General features: G+C 51.4%; 1 protein-coding gene across 24 annotated transcripts in view; it reads right to left on the bottom strand.

Moving 5' to 3' along the window:
• Window positions 1-355: 355 nt before the first annotated feature.
• MADD (MAP kinase activating death domain) overlaps window positions 356-12496 on the bottom strand; it is a 63118-nt gene continuing 50977 nt past the window's right edge. For 11 of the 24 annotated variants that reach the window (XM_030917713.1, XM_030917714.1, XM_030917712.1 and 8 more), the window contains 7 exons: window positions 6365-6529; window positions 6040-6112; window positions 5801-5907; window positions 3837-3845; window positions 3582-3651; window positions 1684-1730; window positions 356-1341 (listed from right to left, as the gene is read on the bottom strand). In XM_030917713.1, coding sequence (XP_030773573.1) covers window positions 1237-1341; window positions 1684-1730; window positions 3582-3651; window positions 3837-3845; window positions 5801-5907; window positions 6040-6112; window positions 6365-6529 — 576 coding nt within the window. In that variant the 3' untranslated portion in view covers window positions 356-1236. Of the gene's footprint in view, window positions 1342-1682; window positions 1731-3581; window positions 3652-3836; window positions 3846-5065; window positions 5134-5800; window positions 5908-6039; window positions 6113-6364; window positions 6530-7277; window positions 7444-12496 lie in introns of those variants that run through there. The other 13 variants (XM_030917717.1, XM_030917728.1, XM_010371108.2 and 10 more) reach the window with 5 other exon arrangements.

The following is a 12496-nucleotide window of genomic DNA, read 5'->3' as shown; positions in this document are numbered from 1 at the left end:
TATCCACCTGTAAGGGGACAGAGGGCCAGGGCCTTGGCTTTCTTTCACTTAATCTCAGTTCAGGTGAGGACACCCTCTGGCTGCTCCCTCTAGCAGCCCGTTCGTTCAGTTCACGGCAGCCCAACTCTCTGCAGGGCCCCCAGGTGCTTGGGAAGGAAAACTCCTCCCGCAGCCTTGCTCTGGGAGCCCAGAACAGGGGAGCTGGGGCCTCTGTGTGCCAAAGGTTGGACGTGGATGACCTCATCTCCTTCCTTCCTTCCAGCCTGAGGTGCCTTTTTAGAGTCCAGGGACAGCCTTCCTCAGGCCTGAGCCAAGAGGAGGTGTCATTTAATGCAAGGCAGCCAGGGAGCCCGAAGGGAGTCAAGGACATTTATTTCACATTCACACAGCTGTACATTTTCTATAAATAATGTGGGGCTGAAATATTTACAGTCATCTCTTGCCCATGCCCAGGCTGCCTCTCCCTCCTGGCACCCCATGCCTGGAGACACAGCCTGCAGACACAGATGTGCAAACCCAGCTTGGTCTTTCCTGCCCGCTCCCTGATGCTCAGGCAGAGCAGCCAGCGGTCCCTGGGACTCCACGAGCCTCGCCCACTCCGTCCTCTGATGCCGAAGGCGTGGCAGGCCACAGGGAATTCGCTGCTCCACCGCAGTGACGAAGGCTGTAGCAGACAGCAGCCCACGCTTGCGGGCCCCAGGCAGTAGCTGCCAGCTTGGGAATGCAGAAGGAAGCAGGGAGGCTGCCACTTGCTCCGGCTACCCCCCAATTCTTCCCTTCCTCTCTGTGCCCTTCCTCTGAGAGGGCGAGCCCCAGGGTTCCCTCATTCCTCACAGAGTGAAACTGCTCCGGGTGCCCAGTCATGCCGGGTCAAAGAGAAGGGAGAGCCAGACTCTTGCAGTGGACAGTTACAACGCCAGGGACAAGGACAAGGAACCACAACACAAATGTCTCAAGGACACACAATAGTGGGTTCACACCAGCCCCACAGACACACACTCTTGAGCCCTGAGGGGAAGGCAGTTTGGTCTTCTGGGACTGGAGAGGGAGAAGGTGGACACGCTCAAAGACACACTCAGAGGGACACACAACCGGTAACCAACTAAGCCACAGCAGGGGCTTGCAGAGGACACACAAGCATCGTCCACTCCTCAGTCACAGCAGCATCGTGCACTTGGGAACAGAAAGGGGCCAGGGGCGTGCCCTGGGCTGGGGCGGCTTCGTAGCCCCTCTCCATCAGCTAGAGACAGGCCGGGGTGGGGTTCTGAGATCTTCCTCACTGCTACGAACTGCAGCCACGTACGAGAAGAGACACAATACAGAGTAGCAGATTTCGTGGGCCTAGAGGGGAGAGAAAACCAAGCGGATCACGATACTGAGACTCCTGCATCTCCACATGTGGAGGATCTGCCAATGGGCAACTCCTGCCCTAACACTGGGCATGGGCCTCTGGCCTAAACGTGAGCTCCAAGCAAGGAAGCTGTCCCCGTGGGAGAGGGGATCCACGTGTGTGTGTCTGTCTCCCAGGGATCAAGACCCATTTCAGCTTGAGTTGAACCTTTGGCAACAAGACCAGGTCCCCACTCAACCCTGTGCGCTCAGAGGGCCCACCCCTCCTCCTGTCCGAAGGTCCCCAGGGAGCCCTGCACACTGTGGCCCATCAGGGTTGAGCGGCACACTCACCATTGGTGTCTTGTACTTGTGGCTCACCACTTCTTTAATTTCAGGAACTAAAACCGGACGGGCAAGAGACAAAACAGAAAGTTCAACACTAAGAGCAGTAGTGCCATGCTCCCCCAGGCGGCAGCGCCCGGCGTCAGGGTCCCCTTCCCCTCTGTGGCCTCTCACAGTAGCTGCAGCAGCTTAGGCTACGACAGGGCAGAGGCCACCAGAGGCTCTGTCCAGACCCTGCCGGCTGGGAGGACATGGCCCCAGCCTCCTCAGCTAGGCCTCTGCCGTCCGCAGTGGCTTCTACTTGATGGCTGTGATTCTAGCCACTTCTTTGAAAGCCCTGGATGGGAGGGATGGGCCTTTCACCAGCCTGGTCACGGCTACTGTCCAGGGCCCCTGAGGAGCTGCCGTGGGGAATTCCCAGGTTTTGGCTGGGAGGAGAGAGCCGTTTCTAGCTTGTGTCCAACTTTGCTGAGACACCCGTGAACTCATCTTGTCACCAGCCTGAAAATTGGGTCATGTTAAACAGTTCCCTTTATTCCCAGCCCCCTACATAGAGGGTCTTGAGGCTGGATGAAGAGCTAACATGATACTAAACCCACAGGACGTGGCAGTGTCCTTCCCTGAGTGGCAGGAGAAGCCCAGGCCTGCCTGTGTGAGGGAGAGCGTCTGAGGGCTCTGGAGCAACACACCCAGCAGAAGACAGGCGAGTACAGCACCCAGGAAGGGAGGTGACAGGGAGCATCAGGCAAAATACACACATGTCCACAGCCCAGAAGGCAAGAGAGTCCCCCCGCTCCAGCCATGCAGGGGTTCTGCTTGGCCAGAGAAAGGAGTAGGCCCCCCAGGCTCAGCCATCATCATGGCCCCTTGAGACTGGGAGTGGAGGGGCCTGGCATCTCCCTGGGGCCAGAAAAGGCAGGAGGAGAATTGGCTGTACCTTCCTCTGACCCTGGAAGGTAGAATTTGGGGAAACTCAGGGTCAGCAGGGAATAAACTCATCAAAGGTAGAGCAAGAAGCCCAGGCCATTCTCCTGAGTTGGAAGATTCCCCCAAGTATCTCTCTGACAGAAGAGAGAAGGGAGCACACGGGGAGGAAAGTCCAGTAAGCCAGTGAGAGTGGGGAGGCAAGGTGGGAAGAAAGAGGGTGGGGGAGAAAGGAAGAGATGAGCTGGCAGTGTGAGGAGCTGGTTCGGTGGAAGGGAGCTACCCACCCAGGGCAGGGCCCAAGGCAGAGACCTGGGGAGAGGCAGCACGAGCCGAGGTCACTTTACCTGCTGGAGAACGAAGGTTTTCATAGCAGCGATGAGGGGCACAAAAGAATGAAGCACAAACACAGCAGGAACTCAAAGCCCCAGGGTGAGAACCCACTACACCACTCCCTAGCGCTGGCTCCCAGCTTCGGGCTACAGCTGCCTTGCTAGGCTCCTCTGTCCCTCAAGTGAGTCTGCCTGCGATGCCCCGTGCCCTTCATCTGGCACAGAGGCCAGGTGGAGACCACAGCGGTGCCAGGGAGGCTGGGTGGAGGACTGGGCTGCTAGAGAGATTGCAGCAGGTGACACAGATGTAGTGGAGCTTGGGGGTCACCAGTCTGCTCTATCCCAAACTTTCTGACCACTGGCTGGCCCAGCACGGGGAGGTGGTGCTACTTCGCTGAGCTGCTTCAGGACCACCTCTGAACTCGAAACCCACCTGAGGCCCCATTTGCTCTTCTGCGATCCATTATCTATCTTTCCCTTCCACTTCCCGGCTCTCATCTCAGGGGTCCCTTTTCTTCCTTGTCTCTCCTGCTTCTCCTGACCTCTCTACAGAGGTTCTTCTTCTCCCTGACCCTAGACCCTCCTCTGGAGCTCCGAGGTTTGAGTTACTGCCATGTGAGTCCAGACCTAAGAGCAAAATAGTGTAATTACCAAATTCCTCCAGGACAAAGACGCCTCGAACTGTATTGCACTTTTTAATGTGATTCAGCTCTATGAAAACCTGCAAGAGAGGGAGGGAGGGCGGGGTAAGGCCCACAGGCTCTACCCCTGCCCCACACAGCACACTCTCCCAGCTACAGCCCCACCCACACAAAGAAAGTCTATTTCCCAAAGAGAGGACAGAAGAATCCACACGCACACAACTCAAAAGCGCTAAGAAGCGAAGATAGCAGAAAGGGCATGTACCTTCCGCTCCTGGCCGGAGGAGAAAGCATGGGAGAGAAATGAAGGCGTTAGTTTCAATGGTCAAACCCAACCCGAAGGCCCCGCTGCTGGCCTGGGCTGCCCGCCCGTACCCTCTGCCCAGGGCAGTGCTTGTAAGACACGGTGCCCCAGGGATCCCCACTCAGCCCATCAGGTCTCTACCCTTCCATGCATCCTCCTCCGGCGCAGAGGGCTGGCACGGCGCAAAGCTCCCCTCAGACTGTCCTCGGGGTGGGAGGTGTTGGCATCCTCCTTGAAACAGGATCCAGGATCTCCCAAGAGGTATGTGGTGACAATAATATCAGCTACCACTTGCTGAGCACATACTTGGGGTTTACAAATACGATTTCTAATCCCTGCGCCTACATGACACAGTATATAGTATTATCCCCATTTTCTACATACATGAGGAAACTATGGATCAGAAAGTTTCTCTGCCCACGAACGTGGAAGCTGGGCTTCAAATCCAAGCATGTCCTGACACCAAAGCCTGTGCTTTTCCCATTCACCCCAGACTGCACAGCTCCACCAGGAGGTCTGCTGCCCCCTCCAGTCCAACTGACCACTGTGTGGCAGAAGAGAGGCGGGTTGCTATCTCATTATTAACTGGGAGGTGAGATTGAGAAGCTGGGCTTTCCTCCCTTTCTGTGCACAATCTATCTTCTAGGGGCCAAGCCTTCAACCACAGACTGGCTTGGATGGCTGCCCAGAGGGGCTGTGCCAAGGGCAGGACGAGGAACAGGGCAGAGCACCTGGGCATTGCTTAGCAAGATCTCATCTTCAGACAGGGAGGCCACAGCACTAAAATGTGGTCAGGAACCTGCTCCCCAAGAAATACTGACACCTTTGTGGTCCAGAAAAGCACTTAGGTAGACCCTTCTCTGGGCTGGTCCTAAGGTCTCTGGGGTTGGCTACCGCGCTAAGTCCTAGATTGAAAATACACTAAGGGGCTGCTGGCAGCCTGGGCAGCTGTTTCCTGTTAAACTAAAGCTGCCCAGCTACGTTCCTGGAAGAGAGCTACAACGGCTAGCGGAGGGAGGGAGACAGCCACGTCAGTCAGGCATCCACCTCCCCTGAGGGTCTGCGGCCTGGCCAGGGGCTATGGGGCTTCACACATTCAGGTCTGGCTCAGAGCCTCAGGGAGAGCAACCCAGACATCAGGGAAAGAGGAGGGAAGGCACTTGTGTGAGGAGTCAGAGCTGTGAACGGACCTGGGATGATGCGCTGGCCTCAGAAAGGAATTAGCTTAAGGAATGTCCACTGAGAGAAAAAGGTAACACTGTGTTAAAAGACCAAGAGAGAAAAAAAAAAAAAAAAGTCAGCTCCTATGGTGGAATTACAATGAGGGAAATATGTATCCAGAACTGCTTCCCAATCAAAGGAAGGGGAATGGGGCCTGTGGAGCAGGGGACAGAGTTGGAACACTCAGAGGAAGGAAAAGAACAGAAGAATCCGCAGAAGAAAAAGGCAAATAAACACACTCCAGAGAGGAAAGATACAAGCTACTTACACACAGGCATGTACACACGCACACGCAAGCTGCACGCACACCAGAAACACACAAGGAGATCGGCCAGTCTAGACTCTCAAAGCAAAACCACCAAGCAGAAGCATACCCTGGGAATAGAGGAAGGCAGAGACACTGCAGGGGAAGGGCCAAGTGAGACGCTCCCACTCACACTGTGTGGAGTCCAACGGATGGGGCAGCGTGGCCACCCGGCCTCGCTCCTGCCCAGCCTCCCCCGCAGGCTCCCTGGTGCACCTTCACAGCGCCAGGTGGTCGCCAACGTCACTGTGCCCTCCCCTGGGATTTCTTTCCTGGGTCCAGCTGCTCCAGTTCTCCCTCTAGCTCCAGAGGGCCCTCTCTCATGCTTTGCTGGGGAAGTACTGGGGGCCTAGACATTGGTCCTTTTTACAGGGAGCTTCGTGCTGCTGCTCGCACCTACCTGATTGTGCATGAACTTGAGGTTGATCCCTTCCAGAGTGACCTGCAGCAGGCCACCCTCACCAGTCTTCATGTCCTGCACAGGGAACTCGCCACCCAATTCAGGTCCTGTGGTGAGGGAGGGGCTATCAGCTCACTGGTGCGGTGGGGAATCCCACCCCTGACTTCCCTGCCAGGCCCCTGACACTCAGAAGGACTGGTGGAAACAGGGAAGACACTCTCAGGAAAAACTCTCCTCACCGGGTTTGATGCTTTGCTGTCGGGCGGCAGCGCGCTCCATGCTGTCCTTCACACAGTAGTACAGCTCCCGACACTGTGGCACAGGGGGAGAGCGGTCCCATCATGGGGGCTGTCCAGGGTTCCCCACCCACTGCTCTGTAACAGCCACTGAAGGCTTGGGCTGACACCAGGACCTCCAAGACAGCTTTAGGTACCCCACCCAACAGCTGGAGACAGAAGTGTGGCTCCAGACATGGGTTTTGGAATTTTAACTTCCCAAAGATAAACTCACTATTTGGTCTTCAATGCCTACCCTAGCCCCAACCCAAACACAGATCCTGGGTACCTTTTTAGTATAGAACTTGTTGAGCTGAGTCTCAGAGCCATTTCTACGCCACAAGCACAACACCTTGGTCTTGGGACAGTAGGTCATGTTGATGAGCTTCTCGTACCACCAGCGCTCATACACTGTTCCAATGTTACTACGCAACACCACACAGTCATCGCACACCTGGAGAAGTGCACAAAGCGGCTCAGTGGTTCCTGTCTCTGACAGCCTCTTCCTAGACTGTTTCCTACAGGGAAAGGGTGGGACAACTGGCCCTGCAGCATCCCCATGGTCAGGTTTTCTGCCTTACACTCACGGTGTCCCTAGTTGGAGACACAAAACAGAACTACTGACATGGTGCCTGCTACAAGGATTGGTGGAAGAGATGGAGTCATTAGAAGAACCTGTGTATAAGTGAGGAGGTACAAATCAATCAGTTATTTATTACATTTTTTTTTTTTTTTTTGAGACAGGGTCTCACTTGGTCCCCCAGGCTTGAGTGCACTTGTGCCATCACAGCTCACTGCAGCCTTGACCTCCCAGGTTCAAGTCATCTTCCTGCCTCAGCCCCTAAAGTAGCAGGGACTACAGGTGCACACCATCACACTGGCTATAATTTTTTTTTTTTTTTGAGATGGAGTCCCACTCTGTTGCCCGGGCTGGAGTGTAGTGGTGCAATCTCGACTCACTACAACCTCTGCCTCATGGTTTCAAACGATTTTCACGCCTCAACCTCCTGAGTAGCTGAGACTACAGGCACATACCACCATGCTTGGTTAATTTTTGTATTTTTAGTAGAGACAGGGTTTCATCATGTTGGCCAGGCTGGTCTTGAACTCCTGACCTCAAGTGATTCGCCCATCTCCGCCTCCCAAAGTGCTGGGATTACAGGTGTGAGCCACCGCACCAAGCCCAGTTATTTATTTACCTTTTATGTGCTCTATGGACTTAAAGTATTTGGAGGAGATCTCATGCCTCCATCTTACGACCTCAGGAATCATCTTTGTTGACAAACACAAAGGCAGGAGATCATGACAGACTTAACCAAGGAGAAAAATGGAGCTGATGTACTTTCTAATCCTGGGTCTACCCTTTATCTAAAAAAAAAAAAAAAAAAAAAAAATATATATATATATATATATATATATATATTTTTTTTTTTTGATACAGAGTCTCGCTCTGTCGCCCAGGCTGGAGTGCAGTGGCGCAATCTCGGCTCACCGCAAGCTCCGCCTCCTGGGTTCACGCCATTCTCCTGCCTCAACCTCCGGAGCAGCTGGGACTACAGGCGCCCGCCACCGCGCCCGGCTAATTTTTTTGTATTTTTAGTAGAGACGGGGTTTCACCGTGTTCGCCAGGATGGTCTCGATCTCCTGACCTCATGATCCGCCAGCCTCGGCCTCCCAAAGTGCTGGGATTACAGGCGTGAGCCACCGTGCCCAGCTCTATAAAAATATTTTCAAAAATTAATTATACAAGTGACACATGAACAGTGCCTACTGCATACAATACAGGATGATATAAATTGAAAAGCAAATATTTTTGACACCTTCTGTTCAACATTCTTTCAGGTGAAGTTATCTGTTCTTTTTTTTTTTTTTGAGAAGGAGTCTTGCTCTGCCGCCCAGGCTGGAGTGCAGTGGCGCGATCTCAGCTCACTGCAAGCTCCGCCTTCCAGGTTCACGCCATTCTCCTGCCTCAGCCTCCCGAGTAGCTGGGACTACAGGTGCACGCCACCATGCCCGGCTAATTTTTTTTTTTTTTTTTAAGTAGAGACAAGGTTTCACCGTGTTAGCAAGGATGGTCTCGATCTCCTGACCTCATGATCTGCCTGCCTCGGCCTCCTAAAGTGCTGGGATTACAGGTGTGAGCCACTGTACCCAGCCAGTTATCTGTTCTTAAGGCTTCAAATGTTACCAGAGACATTATAGCACAGTGGTGAAGGGCACAGGTCTAAAGTTAGCCTGAGTTTAGATTCCAGCTCTGCCATTACTGAGCTGTGCCACCTGAGCAAGTTCATCTGTGTCCACAGTTCCTCACCGGTGAGAGGGGATAGTAACAGTAATAACCTCCTACAGTTACTATGAAGACTAAATGAGTTAATGTGCATAAAGTACTTAAGGTGCATACAAAGCCAGGCACACAGAAAGTACCCTAATTGGCTACTAGATATCAGAACTATGAAACTAATGATTATTACCACGTTGATGGTTCTTACCTCTTCTGCCATCTTAGACCTCTCTTCCTGAGCTCCTGAGCCTCTCAATGCCTGGATGCTTCACATGTAGCACCTCAAACTCATTGTGTCCAAATCTGAACTCAACATCTCCTCCTGGGCAGATCCTCCTTTTAAGTCTGCTATTTGAGGAAACGGCACCACCATCCACCCAGCTGCCCCAGCCTGAAATGAAGAAGTGATACCCGACTCCTTCCTCTTCCCTCTAACTACACTCCATCACTGAGTCCCACTGGTTCTAGCTCAAATATCCCTGACTGCTCTTCCACTCCCCAACCATTAACTCTTCTCTTTCTTCAAGTCTAAGCTCAAAGGTCAACTTCTCAAAGGAGTTGTCCACAGCTCCTAGGCCCTCTGCTATATATTCCCATAACTCCTGCCCCCTGAGCTTCTTTCATAATGCTCACCGTATTTTATAATACTCTATTTATTTGATTTCCCGATAGCTTGTCAATGCTAAGGGCAATAGAAATCACGTCTGTCTTATTCACTGCTATAATCCCGACACCCAACAAACTACCTAGCACATTAATATGTGCTCCATAAATATTAGGTGAGTGAGTAAGGACTACACAAGACCATCAGGTTTAAGCTACTGTATAAGAGTTTACTGGAGTTCTAAAGCCTTTGAAGAATGAGTCAAAGTGGCAGAGTAGGAATGGGAAACCTGAGTTCTAGCCCCAGTCTGACTCTGTGGTTTTCTCCAGGGGGAAAATGGACAATACCACTCTGCCTTTCATAATCCTTTAAGAACATCATGTAGGCTGGGCGCGGTGGCTCAAGCCAGCACTTTGGGAGGCTGAGACGGGCGGATAACGAGGTCAGGAGATTGAGACCATCCTGGCTAACACGGTGAAACCCTGTCTCTACTAAAAAAATACAAAAAAAAAAAAAAAAAAAAAAACTAGCCAGGTGAGGTGGCGGGAACCTGTAGTCCCAGCTACTCGGGAGGCTGAGGCAGGAGAATGGCATAAACCCGGGAGGTGGAGCTTGCAGTGAGCTGAGATCCGGCCACTGCACTCCAGCCTAGGCGACAGAGCGAGACTCCGTCTCAAAACAAAACAAAACAAAACAACAACAATAACAAAAAGAACATCATGTAAAGGCGGGCAGAACACATTTAGGAGAACACATGATTTCTAAGCTAGAGCATTCTAGGCTAGAGAAATGCTCGTAATATACTGTTAGAGTCACCTAAGTGGCTGTTGGAGGTGTAAATTGGTATAGTCTTTGGGATGGCAATTTGTCAAAATCTAATGAAATTTTTTTTTTTTTTTTTTTTTGAGACGGAGTCTCGCTCTGTCGCCCGGGCTGGAGTGCAGTGGCCGGATCTCAGCTCACTGCAAGCTCCGCCTCCCGGGTTACGCCATTCTCCTGCCTCAGCCTCCCAGGTAGCTGGGACTACAGGCGCCCGCCACCTCGCCCGGCTAGTTTTTTGTATTTTTTTTAGTAGAGACGGGGTTTCACCATGTTAGCCAGGATGGTCTCGATCTCCTGACCTCGTGATCCGCCCGTCTCGGCCTCCCAAAGTGCTGGGATTACAGGCTTGAGCCACCGCGCCCGGCCAAATCTAATGAAATTTTAAATGTAATAAGCTTGACTTGAAAATTTCATGTCTAGGACTATATCCTATAGAAATTCTCATGTGAGGGTGCAAAAATATATGCTCAAGGATATTCAGTGAGCAATTTTTATTTTTTATTTATTTTTGAGACAGGGTCTTGCTCTGTCACCCAGGCTGGACTGAAGTGGTGCAGTCGGGGCCTACTGAAGCCTTGACCTCCCAGGCTCAAGGATACTCCCCACTTAACCTCCCCAGTAGCTGGGAACACGGGCATGTACTAGCATGCCTAGTTTATTTTAAAATTGCTTTGTGGAGACACGGTTTCCCTATGTTGCCCAGGCTGGTCTTGACATCCTGGGCACAAGTGAACCTCCCAGCTCAGCATCCCCAGTAGCTGGGACCACAGGCATACATACACCACCACATGTATGACTAACTTTTAAATTTTTTGTAGAGACAGGGTCTCTCTCTGTTGCCCAGGCTGGTCTCAAACTCTGGGCTCAAGCAATCCTCTTGCCTCGGCCTCCCAAAATACTGGGATTACAGGCGTGAGCCACCATGCTTGGCCTAACGAGCAATATTTTTTTTTAAAAATAGTGGGAGGCACTAGTTAAACTAATTATGGTACACCATATAACATCTAATGGCTAAGCATCCATTAAACTAAAAAGAAAAAAAGAGACATGGAAAGGTATATCATTAAGTGAAAAAAGCAAATTATTTAACAATATCTGTAATTTGTTTGTTGTTTTCTTTTTGAGATAGGTCTCGCTTTGTCACCCAGGCTGGAGTGCAGTGGCATGATCTCGGCTCACTGCAACCTCCCGCTCTGGGTTCAAGCAATTCTCCTGCCTCAGCCTCCCAAGTAGCTGAGATTACAGGCGCCTGCCACCACGCCCGGCTAATTTTTGTATTTTTAGGAGAGACAGGGTGTCACCATGTTGGCCAGGCTAGTCTGGAACTCCTGACCTCAGGTGATCTGCTCGCCTTAGCCTCCCAAAGTGCTGGGATTACAGGCTCATGTGAGCCACCACGCCCAGCCTAATATTTGTAATTTGATACCACTTCCACAAGTGCCAAAACAAAATTCCATATAAATAAATTATATTTACACAAATATGCATTTTCAATAATCTGAAAGGAGTCACACAAAACTCTTTAATAGTGGTTACCTCTGGGACAAAGGATTGAGAGGGAGTAAAACTTTATTTTTTAACTTCTGCGTGGTTTGAAACATTTATAGCACATACTGTTTTAGCTTTGTAACTAAAAAAAGTGCAATGAAAAGTTTTTTAAAATCTTTGGCGGCCGGGTGCAGTGGCTCACACCTGAAATCCTAGCACTTTGGGAGGCCTAGGTGGGCAGATCGTGAGGTCAGGAGATTGAGACCATCCTGGCTAACACGGTGAAACTTTGTCTCTACTAAAAACACAAAAAATTAGCCGGGCAAAGTGTTGGGTGCCTGTGGTCCCAGCTACTTGGGAGGCTGAAGCAGGAGAACGGTGTGAACCTGGGAGGCGGAGCTTGCAGTGAGCTGAGATCGCACCACTGCACTCCAGCCTGGGCGACAGAGCAAGACTGTCTCAAAAAAAAAAACAAAAATCTTTGGCCGGGTACAGTGGTTCACACCTGTAATCCCAGTATTTTGGGAGGCCAAGGTAGACAGATCACTTAAGGCCAGGAGTTCAAGACCAGCCTGGCCAACATGGCAAAACCTCATCTCTGCTAAAAATACCAAAAATTAGCCGAGCGTGGTGATGCGTGCCTGTAGTCCCAGCTACTCGGGAGGCTGAGGTAGAATCACTTGAACTTGGTGGGTGGATGTTGCAGTGAGCCAAGATTGTGCCACTGCACTCCAGCCTGGGTGACAGAGCAAGACTCCATCTCCAAAAAAAAAAAAATCTTCCTTGGCCAGGCGTGGAAGCTCACACCTGTAATCCCAGCACTTAGGGAGGCTGAGGTGGAGGGATCACTTGAGGTCAGGAGTTCGAGACCAGCTTGGCCAACATGGTGAAACTCCAGCTCTACTAAAAATACAAAAATTAGCCGGACATGATGGCATGTGCCTGTAGTCCCAGCTACTCAGGAGGCTGAGGCAGGAGAATTGCTTGAACCCCGGGAAGCAGAGGTTGCAGTGAACCAAGATTACGCCATTGCACTTCAGCCTGGGCAACAGAGTGAGATTCTGTCTTTAAAAAAAAAAAAAAATTCCCAAATTGCTGTCCAATTGATCATGCAGAAAGCAGGCTATGCTCTGAGAAAGGCTAAATCAAATAGCCTCGCAGTAGCCAGGTGATGTCACAGTGACCATGTGCACTCTTCCCTGGCATGGCACCACTTTGAGGAAGTA

Source organism: Rhinopithecus roxellana, chromosome 15 (assembly GCF_007565055.1).
Source record: "Rhinopithecus roxellana isolate Shanxi Qingling chromosome 15, ASM756505v1, whole genome shotgun sequence".
In the NCBI taxonomy this organism is placed as follows: Eukaryota; Metazoa; Chordata; class Mammalia; order Primates; family Cercopithecidae; genus Rhinopithecus; species Rhinopithecus roxellana.
The sequence above is the reverse complement of the archived record's forward strand: the minus strand, read 5'-3'. Positions and strand labels throughout refer to the sequence as shown.